The sequence below is a fragment of the Mizuhopecten yessoensis genome, unplaced genomic scaffold (assembly GCF_002113885.1).
Source record: "Mizuhopecten yessoensis strain PY_sf001 unplaced genomic scaffold, ASM211388v2 scaffold716167, whole genome shotgun sequence".
NCBI classification, from domain to species: domain Eukaryota; kingdom Metazoa; phylum Mollusca; class Bivalvia; order Pectinida; family Pectinidae; genus Mizuhopecten; species Mizuhopecten yessoensis.
This window is the reverse complement of record NW_018479981.1, coordinates 137,441-157,002: the sequence shown is the minus strand read 5'-3', so window position 1 is coordinate 157,002 and position 19,562 is coordinate 137,441. Positions and strand designations below refer to the sequence as shown.

At 37.3% G+C, this 19,562-nt stretch overlaps 2 protein-coding genes across 3 annotated transcripts; one reads left to right on the top strand and one right to left on the bottom strand.

Annotated features, from left to right (window-relative positions):
• Positions 1–1,468: 1,468 nt before the first annotated feature.
• LOC110441919 (meprin A subunit beta-like) lies at positions 1,469–15,356 on the top strand. Of its 2 annotated transcripts, XM_021485227.1 has the most exons (9): positions 1,469–1,622; positions 4,224–4,299; positions 5,284–5,434; positions 6,170–6,351; positions 11,533–11,754; positions 12,387–12,413; positions 13,335–13,469; positions 14,126–14,394; positions 15,036–15,356. In XM_021485227.1, exons 1-9 carry the CDS (start codon positions 1,548–1,550, stop codon positions 15,117–15,119), a joined length of 1,221 nt encoding a protein of 406 aa, XP_021340902.1. In that variant the 5' UTR covers positions 1,469–1,547; the 3' UTR covers positions 15,120–15,356. The 2 variants fall into 2 exon arrangements, with proteins under 2 accessions (XP_021340902.1, XP_021340903.1); XM_021485228.1 differs by lacking the exons at positions 1,469–1,622; positions 4,224–4,299; positions 5,284–5,434 and adding an exon at positions 5,538–5,617.
• Positions 15,357–15,455: 99 nt separating this feature from the next.
• On the bottom strand, positions 15,456–19,342 carry LOC110441922 (low affinity immunoglobulin epsilon Fc receptor-like). The gene is made up of 6 exons (XM_021485231.1): positions 19,005–19,342; positions 18,339–18,364; positions 17,886–17,968; positions 17,525–17,615; positions 16,351–16,420; positions 15,456–15,929 (listed from the first exon to the last, which is right to left on the bottom strand). The coding sequence occupies exons 1-6, from the start codon at positions 19,247–19,249 to the stop codon at positions 15,746–15,748; spliced, it is 699 nt and encodes a 232-aa protein (XP_021340906.1). The 5' UTR covers positions 19,250–19,342; the 3' UTR covers positions 15,456–15,745.
• Between the last annotated feature and the right edge of the window lie 220 nt (positions 19,343–19,562).

The following is a 19,562-nucleotide window of genomic DNA, read 5'->3' as shown; positions in this document are numbered from 1 at the left end:
AGGCATATACTATGGTATATACTGGACAATTAGGAAATATAAAAGTTAGTAGAACATAGATGATAAACATATGGATAAAATCCTGAGCCCTCCAGACACATTTGCAAAATAAGTTTAGTCATCATACGTGTATATATTATGATGGAATGTATCAATAATTTAATCATGGCAAAGAAGTCTTTGCTAATTATTTTTTCAACACTTTCTCACTCTCGCTATATTTCAATCATAATAAACGCACACATGTTAATCATTCTGAAATAATAAATACAAATACGAAGAAGGCAAGCGCCTATTAAAACCTGTATAGGTCAATACAATAAAAAAGTGTAAAACAACTAGAACACCATATGAAAATACAAGTCAAGTGTCCCGAAATACGTCTAGAAACTTGCCAAGAAAAGGAAATCGGTGCCTTTGAAATCCTCTGTAACGTTACAAATTTAAAACTTTTGGATGAAAAAAATAATTTATTTACGTACACCCAAGTGTCTGTATAATACTAGAACAATCACCTTGTTAAGATAGACATGGGGCATTTATTGTAGTACATATTACAAGGCGTTAGCACAATAGCGGTATGTTACAAAATGTACGTCATTCTTCTTCCGCGATCTTCTGCGATAACAGCTTTGAGAAAAGCATTATCTCCGCGAGGTTATAAAACCGACCCCAGTTGGTGCAAGTTCGAACAAACTCTTCTCTAAATCGTGAATATATAATTATATGAATTTGCTGTGTAGTTTGATATGTAAGTGGAGTGTGACAGAGAAGCTATGTTCTCACTCATGTTATCCTTAATTTGATAACTGAGGAGATTTTTAATAATTACTTTAAATTCTATAATCTGTTTTAATTTAATTTCTATTAAGGCATTTGTTATTATATATCTGAATCTACAGTGTGTTCCCTCGGGACTTAGATAGAATATCGTCCTGGGATAGGCTTTATCATCGTTTTTCGTGTTTATTTTCTTTCATACATGTAGTTCTTACCTATTTTTTATGACTGAATGATAAATTTAAAAACCTCAGGATTCCAAAACAGTTGTAAAAAATTGTATATTTAGTTTTTGTAAACTCGTGAAAGCAGAAAGCCAAACAAACTAGATTGTTATGGTTCCAACATTATAAGGATATACGTGTATGTTACGTTCTTGAAAGTGTTTACAAAAAGAAGTATGAGATTGTTTTCCTAATTTGGTTGTAACTAATCAATTGATATTTCTTTGGGAAACAATAAATACCTTGTTACATTTATTAATGACACAAAATCAGTTCTATTTCATTAGATGTTACTTGTGAATTAAGCTTTGAAGAAAGATAACGTTTACATATTACAGAGTAAATGTCCGACTCTTTAGATTGAAGACAACCTACGTACTTCTCCTTAGTAACTCATACTGCGGGAGATTAAAACGGTTGAGATCAGTATGTGATGACCTGCACACCTAACTTCCTAGTTGAGATAAAACGCGACAGACGAAATGTCACAACGTGGGAAACCAAAGGTGTGTAGTTTCTGTTGAAAGTTCGGTCCCTACGGTCATGCATCTCACCTCTCTTGGTTTGTGTGTGTTGGTCTACACGTTTTTACATGTGGATGCGGCGAGTCGGCCACAGGTAAGTCATTTAGATCGTCAATCAATGTATATCATTCTCGATCAAGTGTATTAATGATATATTTGTTTTACTATTTCGAGAGTATCATTGTTATAAGTGTTTACCAAAGTTATCCTTCCATTCACTACTTAATAAGTCATGCAAATAATCCTCTTCTTCATCTTAATATCTTGATACTTACTAACATCAGGCCAATTATTGTAAACTCACTGCCAAACTTTATGAGACCCTAACGACTTTAACTCGTAGATATAAAGTTTCATAGTAGTTACGTATCGGCCCTAGGTTTCTACGTCGCTTACATGTCGAAATTAGGTGTTTTTTTGTCTCCCGAATATGTTCTAATTATTTTGATTTATACAACTACCTCCGATTTTGACGATTCAAATACTTAGTCCTTTTTATCGGAAAGTTAAAGAAAATTGTCCAGATGACGTAATTGCCACCTGTGGATATTTTAGTGCCTCTCATACATGAGTTTTCTAGAATGTGGACGACCTACTTCCTTTGATAAGATAGGTTTAAGCAATGCAAAGGTGTGTCATTCAATAAGATCACAAATGCCTTCTTTTTTTTTTAACTTACAAATCATAATTGAGATATACAATTCCCGCCTTATCGACAGTCTGCACAAATTCGTCCAGTAACTAGAACAGCATTTTGTCGCGTGCTGATTTGTTAAGAATTGTTTCTCGTGGTGCATGTCATTTAAAGTTCCATCAACGACGCAGTTTTCAAGTAGGTTATCTAGTGACAATGCCACGTAAAATATAAATATCTTAGTATGACGTTGTAATCTGTACAAATAAACGCTTACGCTCCTGGACCGCTTCGTTCCCCTTTCTATTTAATTTTTTGAGTGTCAAGTTTCTTTCGTTTTCATATCTTTTCCGTTTTTATTCACTTTCATCAACTTTGTTTTCAAATCTTGTCCCTTTTTTTTGTCATATTTCAAAGACATTTACCTTTACCTCTTTTGCCTTTTTTGAGCAAAGAACATTGTATGTTTACATCCGCGTCGACAAAAACATGTTCTTTCGAAATCGTTTCAAATAGCGCTATTGTATATACTGGGTTGGATGCATTGGCACACTAGCAAATATAAGTCAATATCGCCTTCACAAAACTGGACTTTGCTCACACTTCAGTTCAGCTACAATGTATTTAACGAAACTTGCATGCTGTACCAGGCCATGCTGTACCAGGCCACGATGTACCGATGTACCAGGCCATGCTGTACCAGGTCATGATGTACCAGGCCAGGCCATGATGTACCAATGTACCAGGCCATGCTGTACCAGGCCATGCCGTACCATGCCATGCTGTTTCATACCATGCTGCACCACCTCAGGCCATGATGTACCGATATACCAGGCCATGCTGTACCAGGACCTGATGTACAAATGTACCAGGCCATGCTGTACCAGTCCATGCCGTACCAGGCCATGCCGTACAAGGACCTGATGTACAAATGTACCAGGCCATGCTGTACCAGTCCATGCCGTACCAGGCCATGCTGTACCATACCATGCTGTACCAGGACATGCCGTACCAGGACCTGATGTACAAATTACCAGGCCATGCTGTACCAGTCCATGCCGTACCAGGCCATGCTGTACCATACCATGCTGTACCAGGTCATGCCGTACCATTCAATGCTGTACCATACAATGCTGCACCAGGTCAGGCCATGATGTACCGATGTACAAGGCCATGTTGCACCATACCATGCTGTACCAGGACATGCCGTACCAGGCCATGATGTACCGATGTACCAGGCCATGCTGTACCAGGCCTTGCTGTACCAGGCCATGATGTACTGATGTACCAGGTCATGCTGTACCAGGCCATGATGTACCAGTCCACGATGTACCGATGTACCAGGCCATGCTGTACCAGGCCATGATGTACCAGGCCAGGCCATGATGTACCGATATACAAGGCCATGCTGCACCAGGACATGCCATACCAGGCTCTGATGTACAAATGTATCAGGCCATGCTGTACCAGTCCATGCCGTACCAGGCCATGCTGTACCATACTATGCTGTACCAGGCCATGCCGTACCATGCAATGCTGTACCATACAATGCTGCACCAGGTTAGGCCATGATGTACCGATGTACAAGGCCATGCTGCACCATGCCATGATGTACCAGGCCATGGTGTACCAAGCCATGATGTACCGATGTACCAGGCCATGCTGTACCAGGCCATGCTGCACCAGGCCATGATGTACCATGCCAGGCCAGGCCATGATGTACCGATGTACCAGGCCATTCTGTACCAGGCCATGATGTACCAGTCCATGCTGTACAGGGCAATGATGTACCGATGTACCAGGCCATGCTGTACCAGGACATGATGTACCAGGCCATGATGTACCGATGTGCCAGGTCATACTGTACCTGTCCATGATGTACCAGGCGAGACCATGATGTACCGATGTACCAGGCCATGCTGTACCAGGCCATGCTTGCCTCGTTTAAATATTCTCTACCTGATCATGAAACATCAATGGATTTTCAAATAAATATCATAACTTTTAAACGTTTCTCTTTAACTAAAAGTAATACGTATATATTTATTTTTTTATTCACAGTTGCGAAATGTTATTAATGACAAAAACAAGTTATGGGAACGCGAAATGATGGTATACCAGATCAGCAGTCTTATCGGTAAGTAGTTAAAGGGAGTACGTTAATACAGTAGTCTTATTGGTAAGTAGTTTAGGGAGTACGTTAATACAGTAGTCTTATCTGTAAGTAGTTTAGGGAGTACGTTAATACAGTAGTCGTATCGGTAAGTAGTTTTGGGAGTACGTTAATACAGCAGTCGTATCGGTAAGTAGGTTATGGAGTACGTTAATACAGTCGTCTTATCTGTAAGTAGTTTAGGGAGTAGGTTAATACAGTAGTCTTATCGGTAAGTAGTTAAAGGGAGTACGTTAATACTGTAGTCGTATCGGTAAGAAGTTTAGGGAGTACGTTGATACCGTACTCGTATCGGTAAGCAGTTTAGGGATTACGTTAATACAGTAGTAGTATCGGTAAGTAGTTTCGGGAGTACGTTAATACATTAGTCGTATCGGTAAGTAGTTTAGGGAGTACGTTGATACAGTACTCGTATCGGTAAGTAGTTTAGGGAGTACGTTAATACAGTAGTCGTATCGGTAAGTAGTTTAGGGAGTACGTTAATACAGAAGTCGTATCGGTAAGTAGTTTAGGGAGTACGTTGATACAGTACTCGAATAGGTAAGTAGTTTAGGGAGTACGTTAATACAGTAATCAATAAGGTTTACCACGTAGTAATAATTATAACGTATTTGTTAACGATCAAAGGCGTATTTTGACTGAAATGGTATAATAGTGTTTGTTTGAAAACTAATCAATTATTTAATAGTTTCACCAATAGATCGGCAAAGAACATAATATGATTAAACTTCCAGAAATCATTTATATATGTTACATTTTGTAGTTTTACTATCCTGGAACAGTATGCATACCTTGAACACTTTGCTGTTGGGTTAATCTTATTTCACATACCTAGAATAGTAAACAGACATTGTAAACTTTGGTATATAGAACTTTCCTTATTTTACCAACATTTAAATGCAGACATTGAATGTTTGTGTTCGTGACATCTGCTGTTCTATCCCTCAGATGACTCCCAGAAGAGCGTGATCGAGGGGTCGATGCGGGAGATCGAACATGACGTCGGTACAGATAATGGTAACTGTATCACATTCCAGAAAAAGGAAGGAGCCTTTCGTGACCGCACCGATTACGTGTTTATAACATTGGCGTCCGATGGGTCAGTTGTTATCCTGATATAGAATGTTGTCATACGTGTTTATAACATTGGCACCCGATGGATACATTTTTAACCTGACATAGAATGTTTTCATACGTGTGTTTAACATTGGCGCACGATGGGTCAGTTGTTATCCAGACATAGATTTTTTTCATATGTGTGTATTACATTGGCGCCCGATGGGTCAGTTGTTATTCTGACATAGAATGTTGTAATACGTGTGTATAACATTGGCGCCTGATGGGTCAGTTGTTATCCTGACATAGTATGTTATCATACGTTTTATAACTTTGGCGCCCGATGGATCAGTTGTTGTCCTGACAAAGAATGTTGTCATACGTGTTATAACATCGGCGCCCAATGAGTCAGTTGTCATCCTGATATATATTGGTTTCATACGTGTTTATAACATTGGCACCCGATGGGTTTGTTGTTATCCTGACATAAAAGGTTGTAATACGTGTTGTTAACGTTGGCGCCCGACGGGGCAAATGTTATCTTGACAAAGAATGCTGTCATATGTAAGGCAACATGTCGTTTTCAGTGCGAGGCATTTCTGATATATATGTTTTTCCTCGATTTTAAACATAAATATATTTATACATTTATTTATTTCCACGAAACTAATTGTCTACGTAGAATAATTTTGCATGATTTTGTCTTTTTAAAATAATTTATTGACTGATATGTTTCATATACAAATTAATTAATTCCCCTCTCGCTCTTGTTTTCAAGGTGGTGCAGAACAGATCACATCGGAATGGCGGGTGGTCGACAGAAACTCTATCTCAATAACGACTGCATGTTTAAACGTGACATAATGTCCTTACTGCTGGTGACATTGGGTTTGTACCACGAACATCAGAGACCAGACAGAGACCAGTACATACAGGTTCACCTTGATAATGTACAGGACAGTAAGTATACCAGAGATACGACAGGTACCAGTACATACAGGTACACATGGACAACGTTCAGGACAGTAAGTATACCAGAGACACGACATGGACCAGTACATACAGGTACACATGGACAACATACAGAATGGTAAGTATAACAGAGACCAGACAGTGACCAGTATGTACAGGTTCACCTTGATAATATACAGGACAGTAAGTATACCAGAGATACGACAAGCAGCAGTACATACAGCTTCACTTTGATAATATACAAGTCACTAAGTATACCAGAGATACGACAAGCAGCAGTACATACAGCTTCACTTTGATAATATACAGGTCACTAAGTATACCAGAGATACGACAAGCAGCAGTACATACAGCTTCACTTTGATAATATACAGGTCACTAAGTATACCAGAGATACGACAAGCAGCAGTACATACAGCTTCACTTTGATAATATACAGGTCACTAAGTATACCAGAGATACGACAAGCAGCAGTACATACAGCTTCACTTTGATAATATACAGGTCACTAAGTATACCAGAGATACGACAAGCAGCAGTACATACAGCTTCACTTTGATAATATACAGGTCACTAAGTATACCAGAGATACGACAAGCAGCAGTACATACAGCTTCACTTTGATAATATACAGGTCACTAAGTATACCAGAGATACGACAAGCAGCAGTACATACAGCTTCACTTTGATAATATACAGGTCACTAAGTATACCAGAGATACGACAAGCAGCAGTACATACAGCTTCACTTTGATAATATACAGGTCACTAAGTATACCAGAGATACGACAAGCAGCAGTACATACAGCTTCACTTTGATAATATACAGGTCACTAAGTATACCAGAGATACGACAAGCAGCAGTACATACAGCTTCACTTTGATAATATACAGGTCACTAAGTATACCAGAGATACGACAAGCAGCAGTACATACAGCTTCACTTTGATAATATACAGGTCACTAAGTATACCAGAGATACGACAAGCAGCAGTACATACAGCTTCACTTTGATAATATACAGGTCACTAAGTATACCAGAGATACGACAAGCAGCAGTACATACAGCTTCACTTTGATAATATACAGGTCACTAAGTATACCAGAGATACGACAAGCAGCAGTACATACAGCTTCACTTTGATAATATACAGGTCACTAAGTATACCAGAGATACGACAAGCAGCAGTACATACAGCTTCACTTTGATAATATACAGGTCACTAAGTATACCAGAGATACGACAAGCAGCAGTACATACAGCTTCACTTTGATAATATACAGGTCACTAAGTATACCAGAGATACGACAAGCAGCAGTACATACAGCTTCACTTTGATAATATACAGGACAGTAAGTATACCAGAGATACGACAAGCAGCAGTACATACAGCTTCACTTTGATAATATACAGGACAGTAAGTATACCAGAGATACGACAAGCAGCAGTACATACAGCTTCACTTTGATAATATACAGGACAGTAAGTATACCAGAGATACGACAAGCAGCAGTACATACAGCTTCACTTTGATAATATACAGGACAGTAAGTATACCAGAGATACGACAAGCAGCAGTACATACAGCTTCACTTTGATAATATACAGGACAGTAAGTATACCAGAGATACGACAAGCAGCAGTACATACAGCTTCACTTTGATAATATACAGGACAGTAAGTATACCAGAGATACGACAAGCAGCAGTACATACAGCTTCACTTTGATAATATACAGGACAGTAAGTATACCAGAGATACGACAAGCAGCAGTACATACAGCTTCACTTTGATAATATACAGGACAGTAAGTATACCAGAGATACGACAAGCAGCAGTACATACAGCTTCACTTTGATAATATACAGGACAGTAAGTATACCAGAGATACGACAAGCAGCAGTACATACAGCTTCACTTTGATAATATACAGGACAGTAAGTATACCAGAGATACGACAAGCAGCAGTACATACAGCTTCACTTTGATAATATACAGGACAGTAAGTATACCAGAGATACGACAAGCAGCAGTACATACAGCTTCACTTTGATAATATACAGGACAGTAAGTATACCAGAGATACGACAAGCAGCAGTACATACAGCTTCACTTTGATAATATACAGGACAGTAAGTATACCAGAGATACGACAAGCAGCAGTACATACAGCTTCACTTTGATAATATACAGGACAGTAAGTATACCAGAGATACGACAAGCAGCAGTACATACAGCTTCACTTTGATAATATACAGGACAGTAAGTATACCAGAGATACGACAAGCAGCAGTACATACAGCTTCACTTTGATAATATACAGGACAGTAAGTATACCAGAGATACGACAAGCAGCAGTACATACAGCTTCACTTTGATAATATACAGGACAGTAAGTATACCAGAGATACGACAAGCAGCAGTACATACAGCTTCACTTTGATAATATACAGGACAGTAAGTATACCAGAGATACGACAAGCAGCAGTACATACAGCTTCACTTTGATAATATACAGGACACTAAGTATACCAGAGATACGACAAGCAGCAGTACATACAGCTTCACTTTGATAATATACAGGTCACTAAGTATACCAGAGATACGACAAGCAGCAGTACATACAGCTTCACTTTGATAATATACAGGACAGTAAGTATACCAGAGATACGACAAGCAGCAGTACATACAGCTTCACTTTGATAATATACAGGACAGTAAGTATACCAGAGATACGACAAGCAGCAGTACATACAGCTTCACTTTGATAATATACAGGACAGTAAGTATACCAGAGATACGACAAGCAGCAGTACATACAGCTTCACTTTGATAATATACAGGACAGTAAGTATACCAGAGATACGACAAGCAGCAGTACATACAGCTTCACTTTGATAATATACAGGACAGTAAGTATACCAGAGATACGACAAGCAGCAGTACATACAGCTTCACTTTGATAATATACAGGACAGTAAGTATACCAGAGATACGACAAGCAGCAGTACATACAGCTTCACTTTGATAATATACAGGACAGTAAGTATACCAGAGATACGACAAGCAGCAGTACATACAGCTTCACTTTGATAATATACAGGACACTAAGTATACCAGAGATACGACAAGCAGCAGTACATACAGCTTCACTTTGATAATATACAGGATGGTAAGTATACCAGAGATACGACAAGCAGCAGTACATACAGCTTCACTTTGATAATATACAGGACAGTAAGTATACCAGAGATACGACAAGCAGCAGTACATACAGCTTCACTTTGATAATATACAGGACAGTAAGTATACCAGAGATACGACAAGCAGCAGTACATACAGCTTCACTTTGATAATATACAGGACAGTAAGTATACCAGAGATACGACAAGCAGCAGTACATACAGCTTCACTTTGATAATATACAGGTCACTAAGTATACCAGAGATACGACAAGCAGCAGTACATACAGCTTCACTTTGATAATATACAGGTCACTAAGTATACCAGAGATACGACAAGCAGCAGTACATACAGCTTCACTTTGATAATATACAGGTCACTAAGTATACCAGAGATACGACAAGCAGCAGTACATACAGCTTCACTTTGATAATATACAGGTCACTAAGTATACCAGAGATACGACAAGCAGCAGTACATACAGCTTCACTTTGATAATATACAGGTCACTAAGTATACCAGAGATACGACAAGCAGCAGTACATACAGCTTCACTTTGATAATATACAGGACAGTAAGTATACCAGAGATACGACAAGCAGCAGTACATACAGCTTCACTTTGATAATATACAGGACAGTAAGTATACCAGAGATACGACAAGCAGCAGTACATACAGCTTCACTTTGATAATATACAGGACAGTAAGTATACCAGAGATACGACAAGCAGCAGTACATACAGCTTCACTTTGATAATATACAGGACAGTAAGTATACCAGAGATACGACAAGCAGCAGTACATACAGCTTCACTTTGATAATATACAGGACAGTAAGTATACCAGAGATACGACAAGCAGCAGTACATACAGCTTCACTTTGATAATATACAGGACAGTAAGTATACCAGAGATACGACAAGCAGCAGTACATACAGCTTCACTTTGATAATATACAGGACAGTAAGTATACCAGAGATACGACAAGCAGCAGTACATACAGCTTCACTTTGATAATATACAGGACAGTAAGTATACCAGAGATACGACAAGCAGCAGTACATACAGCTTCACTTTGATAATATACAGGACAGTAAGTATACCAGAGATACGACAAGCAGCAGTACATACAGCTTCACTTTGATAATATACAGGACAGTAAGTATACCAGAGATACGACAAGCAGCAGTACATACAGCTTCACTTTGATAATATACAGGACAGTAAGTATACCAGAGATACGACAAGCAGCAGTACATACAGCTTCACTTTGATAATATACAGGACAGTAAGTATACCAGAGATACGACAAGCAGCAGTACATACAGCTTCACTTTGATAATATACAGGACAGTAAGTATACCAGAGATACGACAAGCAGCAGTACATACAGCTTCACTTTGATAATATACAGGACAGTAAGTATACCAGAGATACGACAAGCAGCAGTACATACAGCTTCACTTTGATAATATACAGGACACTAAGTATACCAGAGATACGACAAGCAGCAGTACATACAGCTTCACTTTGATAATATACAGGTCACTAAGTATACCAGAGATACGACAAGCAGCAGTACATACAGCTTCACTTTGATAATATACAGGTCACTAAGTATACCAGAGATACGACAAGCAGCAGTACATACAGCTTCACTTTGATAATATACAGGATGGTAAGTACACTGAAAACATGCCTCGTCTAGTTCGTATTATAAACACTTGTGTGGAATACCATGGTGTCAACACAGCTAAATTAGGACACTAAATCTATACCCAAATAAACCAACATGAACTGAAGATATATCAAAATAATTAGAAAAATCAAGCATAGATATTCTTTAGTACAAAAAGAAGATGTTTGATATGAGCTTTCTGCCGCTTTGCTGTTTGTAAAAATTTAATTTTTAATAATTTAATTGTTTATAATGTTTTCCGTTCTTCTCAATTTATTTATTAGCAAATATATTTTATTATTACAGTTGCGAGAACATTGTTTGGTAAGGTTCCAGCTGGGGATACAGACCTTCTAAGCTTCCCGTACGACTTTGACTCCATCACACATTTCAGCCCTTACGCCTACGCTAAGGACCCACATCATCCCACCATCACCACGACCATCAGTGCCGTCCCTTTTGGAAACAAGCGCATGCTCAGTTACCACGACGTGCTCAAAGTCCAGACTCTTTATATTTGTGGTAAAGGTATGGCTCACAAATCGTTAAACAAAATCCAGATTCATCAACAATCGTTATACAAGGTCCAGACTCTTTATATTTGTGGTAAAGGTATGGCTCACAAATCGTTAAACAAAATCCAGATTCCTCAACAATCGTTATACAAAGTCCAGCCTCCTTACATATGTGGAAAAAGGCAAGTCCTCAACAATCGTTATAAAAAGACCAGCCCCCTTACATATATGGAAAAAGGTAATACCTTAACAATCATTACATATAGTTCAAACTCTTTACATAGCTGTCAATGGTACGTGTAATACTTCAAGACTCTTTCCAAATCTCTACATATTTCACAATGCCAATATCTCAACAATTGTTCTATAAACTAACATCATTTGAAATCAAATCAAATTGAAAAACTTAATGAAACTGTTGATATAAAATACTTTGTAAATTGTATGTAATTGACATCTTTAACAGATACTATTTGAACAAAAAGGTATGTTTTCAATCACTTTCGATGCTCTTGTGTGTTTTTTTAAGCAAGGATAGCTGATTTCCCTTTTTATTGTTATTCGTAGTTAGTAAAATTGGAGTATTAGTCGCAAGTTGACTGAAGTGTATTAACGGATTTCTCATAAATGTTTCTCACTTTCCAGACACCTCGCATATCATCAACAGCCCTGGTACGTATACTATATATACGATGTCCCCTATAATATTGTTATGATTTAAGTGAATATTCTACACTAGGTCATTAGTTATTCAGGCCAATAGGTATATAAAGCTGGTAACTAAAATCGGTTCAGTATCCAAAACGGATCATTCGTAAAAGAAAACAATTTTAATTTTGTTAATGTGTCAAAGGTTTGACAACTATATAACTTTGGAATGCAACATGTTTATCTAAAGACAATACCTATTTTTCATGTTGTCAAAAATGACGCGTGCGACAATTAAAACTTTTGCTGACAACAATAGGAAAACACGAACACTATGGAAATGATTATTAAAAAATAAAATGATATTCAAAGTAGGATTTGTCCATTTGACAAGTAAGGTACTGAAAACGCTAATATGTGATTTCAGAGTGTTCGCAAAATATCTGATTCTCCTGAACGTGTGTGATAACGAAATCATACTTATAGACAAAATGCATCAAACATAATAGCGGACAGCATAGGACTGAGTAATCGGTCCCAACCATTCATGTGACACCAGTCATTGCGCCTCCTTATCGAATCAAGGTCGTGATGACGGCTTTCACTTTCCTCGAAGTTGATTGAATGATCTATGTTAGAGAGCTCTCGATAGGTTATTGGTTTATTGGTTTCACGAATTAATCCGTCTGCGTTTACATGACAGACTTGTCCTTATTAAATATCAGATACAAGTACATACAGCTCGTTACACATTGTACACATGTATATAGTATCACCTACTTTGTAACAAAATGATAAATCTGTCCTCTAATTTTGTTTATTTAAAATGTTTTGAATCACATATAGTATGTAATCGTGTATTTTATAAAGTCATCAGATACGGCATTGATTGATTTTTCTCTTTTTTTTCACAAACATTTCTAATAATCTGTTTCAACTTTTAAGCTTTGGCCGTCAACTGCGACTTCGAAAGTTTCTTGTGTAACTTGGCTGATGATTACCAGGACGATTTCAAGTGGATCAGACAAAGCTCTCCGTTAGGTCAGAACGGACCCACGGCTGACCATTCCAGTGGAAGCGGTGAGTAGTTCATATCATAAATATCATTCCATGAAAACACCCCGCGAAAAACTGATTCGCGGGAAAATCAATAGAAGACACATCCTGAATGTAAAATCTAGATAAAAGCTTAATGGTTTAAAACTAGCAGCTTGACACTACACTACTTTGAGGGCCGATGCATAATTATATTTTAAGTGTGCTATATATTTTAACGATGTCATTCATCACTTGCTATGATATTATGTTTATTTACGGCGCTGACCATTCATAAAGAAAAGTAAAATACTTGGTTTCTTGTTTTTGGTAATGATCAATGCGATATTGTCCGCTATGGTAGGAAGTATTTATGTTTAGCTTTTACATTTAACTATGTATAACATAGAATATTTTATCATACCATGCGCAGATCAGACCCATCCTGTAAAGAAAAGAATACTGACGTATCATCAAAACCATTATACAAAATATTCAGAAAGGAAAATTTACATTAAGACCCTTGAAAATGTGTTCAAATGATGACTTATATGCGCCGGCTTTATGCAAACAGCTACACGTGTTTGCCTGATGAAATACACGTGTATCTTGTTTGAAACAGTTAAAATATCACATCTTATATGCTCTATCACTCCTTTATTTGATTATATATCCAATACGTTTTTGTTTTTCTTCATTAGGGTTCTACTTATTTGCCAATGGAACTGGACATCACAATAGAACAGCTCGGTTGCTGTCAGCGAGGGAGATTCCTCCAGGAGAGTATTGCATCTCCATGCACTACTATATTGTCGGCAACGCTACAGCGACCTTGACCGTGAGGTCGTATGACTACGTGGATGACACGGAGAAAACGCTATCGTCCCGAACGACAAACCAGGGAAGCAATGTAGACGGTGGCTGGTACCAGTACAGGACCTTCATCTCCAAAATGGACCACAAGTGGAGAGTGAGTAAGATAGGGCCACAAGATGAACCATTTTATTTTCATATCAGCGGGTTTTGATGATAACAATGTGATACAGAGGGGAGATTACTGCACTTAATATGATGGAAATGACCTCCCGCTACAGCACACGTCTAGTTTACTCACGAAACACAGTGGATTAATATTGTCAAATCAGCAATGGTGTATGTATAGAACATATTAACTAGACTGTTTGTGGGAAAATGTCTATTTATGCAAGTATCAAGTTGATCCTGAAATATGCCGCCTATTTATATATATATATAATAAACTCTTTCTACCACCTGAAGGATTAGGAATATGCTGCCTGTTTATATATATATATAATAAAACCATTTATACTACATGAAGGATTAGGAATATGCTGCCTATTTATATATATATATAATAAAACCCTTTATACTACCTGAAGGATTAGGAATAGTGTGTTGAAGTCTTGAGAAGATAAAGAAGCTTCTATATTTTCATCATTGAATTTCTTCTTTATAAACCATGTCTTTTATATCATTGAATATTTTCTGGATCATGACAGTTATGTATGGAATGCTTTGTATGATAATTCAGCTCTGTTCTCTATAGTTATGGTTCTTATTGATAATATACCACATTCTATTTCCTTACAGATATATATCGAAGGTTACATCACGAACGAGGTTGGTGGGGTCGCAATCGATGACGTCCAGGTCTACCCCGGTGTCTGTTCCTAGATTTCTTGCCGCTACTTCATGTATCAGATTTCCGAAAAAAGTTCCTTCAAGCTGATATATTATAAAACTAATCTAGTAAGAGTATTGCATTATGAAAGAAATCAAAATAATGCAGGAACAAAATTAACAAAGCCATAATAACAATGTAATGTTTATTGCTAATCAAAAGGACAGGCAACTATTTGAATCAAGCCATTGGCTTACTCGTAAATGAATAAAACTTCTTTAGAAAGTTAAGAACGTGTTGGTGTTATTGTCGTGTACATATTATATCAAAAACGAAGAAGACAGACGGGGTGTTTAAGTGACAAAGGATTTATTAACAAAATGAGGTAAACAGTCGGGCGTCGATGCTTAATCCGCAGTAGTCAACAGAACAAGATATAGGCTTCTAAAATATGTATTTTGATACTTACAACACAACTGGATTTGTTTTGTATCGTTTAGCGAATCATTACTGATATGATTATTCGCGCATGGTTCTGAAGTTTGTACCCAGTTTGGCTCTATAAGTTATAAACTCAGATTAACAAGGCGATTGCACTATCACTAGCTCATCTCACTTTTCATAAAGATACTTGCTGAAACAATTTTACATTTCATCAATTACACTTGTATATTCGAATTTATCCAATGAGTGTCGATGACGTTTGAGGTTTATACCGTTCACATATGACCTTGTGAATGGTTGACCGACGTTCGTTACACGGGGCGTCGTTCCACTGCCAGCCATATGTCTCCCCGTACTCAACACACTGTTCCGGTACATTACCGTAGTTATTTGGCTCACCTGGCACCCAGTTCGTATATCTGTATACCAGAAACAAACAATGATGCACAATAACCGAATTCTATAGGACAAAGACTTGACGATTGATAAAATTGACTCATTCTCCGGAGATAGATACGTTCACCATAATTGACACACTCACCGGAAGTAACCACAACGGTTATCTAAATTAGAACACTCTCCCTCAGCGACAAGAATGCTCACATATTATGACACACTATCCGGAAAAGGACACAACGTTCTCTAAACATGAAACCGCTGTCGTTAAAGTTTGACTAGCACAAATTGCTTGCGTATACACAATTAATATATTGAACAAATACTTTGATTTCAAAGGAAATATGAAGTATTCTTAAAATAAAAGGAAATTTGTTACCAGCTTACATAGGTTAACTTGAAAAAATACCATTTTCGTCTGCATGTTCGATAATCTAAACCTACCGAATAGCCGTGCCAGTAGAACTCCATTGGAATTCGCCATTATGCCATTCTTCCGTTGCATCAAGCCAGACTATTAAAAGAAGATTTTTTCAAGATATTGATCGTACTAATTTTAACGAGGACTTTCTGTTTATACATTAATATAAGTTCTAATATCTTAAGGACGGGTGTCCTCTTCGGCAGTTTTACATCCTTCGCCGCCAAGCATTTGTTTTTGCACGATAATGCCTTTAAGTCAACCTACATAAATTGTTCTATTTGAAAAAATCCGTTTGACCCTTGGAAGATATTGGGAGTCGAAGGAAGGGCAACAATTGACCTATTCTCACTTTCCTTATTCTAATAAATTTAATATCAATTCAAAACATATTATTTTACACCAAATAAGTTAGTCAGATATGTTTTTACAATATAACATCCATAAAATGCAACCAAAGCAAGAATAGGTTGGTTTTAATTCCATATATACTAGGTCCCATAGTGTTCCTCTGTTCAGGCAGATATGCGTGATAGTGTAGTTGACTATAGACTCTTTTGATCAGGTCATTTTACGGTTGTCATTTTCAATTGAGATTTAAGAAGATTTAAGTACATATACAGTCATGTCATAAAATAAAACAAAAACAAACATAAGTTGATTTAAACTTCAATAAAGAGAAAAATAATAATGAAATGACTCGGTGCTACGTGTACTGTAGTAGACACGACACTGTATACATGGAATGGGCTTCTCGACCCTGATGGTTCTGTTTATAATACATTTGATACTTGCCATACACATTCTAAGCATACCTCGGAAATAAATTACTTTGAATTACTTTTTCATTGATATCCCTTCAATATCCACAACCTAATAAGTGTTCATAGCAATGTTTTTTTCTTTCTGATCAACTGAAGAACAACTCGTAGGCCTTAAATCGGCAACATGACCTTTCTCCCCTTCCACTTTGACTCCTAATATCTCCAAAATGGTCAAACGGGTTATTTTTGTTTTCCATTGCATATTGCAATTTATGTTGGTCTGACCCAAAGGTATCATCAAGTCAGGCAAAACGATAAGCATGTCAGAGAGGGACTGCAAAACAGAGACGGTGAGATAGGCAGATCAACACGCGTGTCATTAAGAGGCTATTGATACCGACATGCCCTATTCTGATGGAAATATTAATGTTACCGTCTCCATGGGCTACCAGTCCTCTTAGATAGTTATTTTCGCTAGATGAGTCTACGATCGGTAGATGAGCAGCAAGGCCGGTACAGAACGCCTGTAACACAAGATATCTTATTTCATTATATGAGCTACATGTACCACTGTCATGATTATGTTTTCGCACGCCAAATGACCGACCTCTAATATTGTCGAGAGATCCATTTCTTCTTTTTGCCACTTCTAATTATATAAAACAAAAACGAATATGAAATAAACTAAATTAGGTTTATTTGAATTTTCTTTTATTTGTCTTTTTCTGTTCTTTTTCTTTAATACTATACGTTGACTCAGATTAAATGTATATTTGTATCGCAGTGTGATTTACCTTTGCCTCATACCAGTTACTGTCCCGTGTTACAATACAGTACATCCTGTCCAGGTGTTCTACCCAGGTCCCACTGGGACAGGCTTCAAAACAATGTGAACAAAATAGGATAAATCATGAATGTCATTATTTTGAAGTCTGATATGTTTTGATCAGTTCTCTTAAGTAACCGTTTGAAGCCACATTCACAGACATCCATGTACTTTGACACGCATATCCTTCAATAACAGTTCCTCACTGAGAAACTTTTTCTGGTGATGACATGAGTGATCGAAAGCGTAGATAGCATTTCCTAATAATACCCTGGAAGTTTTGACTTATTGGAGAGGTCTGTTAAAATGAGAGGAACATACATGTCTGGTGAAACGTTTAAAAGAAAAAATATTTGTCATTCATGTCATTGTTATCTGTATTGACTTTATAAATTGTTTACAAAGTGCGTTGATGTATTACCTGCAAAATGAGGCGTAGGTGGTGACCTGTTCAAATTAAATTCATGTTTGTTAATTGATTAAACGCCGGAAAACATAAAAATAGTTATACTATCTGCAAACAATAATACAAATAAACGTTTCAGTACTGATGATATACAACACGTGTAAAACGACGAATATTTATTTAACGGCGCTTTAAATAAATGAAGTACATAATGTTCGATAACAAATCATTCAATGACGTGACCAAACATTTACGCTTTGCACTGAAAAATAAATATCTGTTACCCTTAATGAAAGGGACTTACGTTTCTGAATTTATGATAGAGATTATGAAATTATTCCAAAAGTTCGTTGCTACATGTGCCTTTTAAAACACGGCGACCTATATATAACAGGACGATATTTCAGGGCATACAGTAGGAGGTAGGATTCAAATGCCAGAAGAATTGATAGCTATATGTATAAATCACATTTTCGAAGATCATGGTAAGCTTTTTTATCAAATTTCAGGATAGACTTGAACGTGGATCCACTCTTCAAGGCAACACATTATGTTACATATACAGGTACATCTACCTGTTGTCCCCCTTTTCTGTTGTATATGTCCATCACGCATTACACTACGTGCGATAAAGATTACATTGTGAATCATTTACGATTATATAAGTGAGTAGTCGAGTACCCGTATTGACAGAGTACACCCACGTGTCTGTCACACTGGGCGTCGTTGTATCTCCATGTATAATCCTCGCCGTACATCAGGCAGTTCTCCTGGTGGGGACCATAGTAGTTGTCTGGTTGTGAGGGAGCCCAGAACAGTGGGGAAATCAGTTTACCCGTCGTGCTCCACACCCAGTAACCCTCCCTACTGGTGTCTACACCGTCCATCCATACTGTAAATGTTTTAGAAGATACCACTAGTACCATGTACTCCTGATGTAAAAGGTTAATTTAAAACAACATATATTTCAAAAATCAATTCTTATTATATATCAAAACAAGGACTTTGTATGGGCATGATTTTTTTGATTTTTTTTTTGTATTAGATATATTTCCATGTTCATAATACAGACCACACCAGTAGTTGACGGATAGTATCAGCTCAATCCTAAAGAATAAGTAAAAGCATCCAAAATGAATGAAGATATAAAATGAACTCGAGATTTGTTACTTTAGATTTTGTATTAAGGGATCATTAAAATAAACAATTAACTTGTTTGTATTATTATACAATAATGCA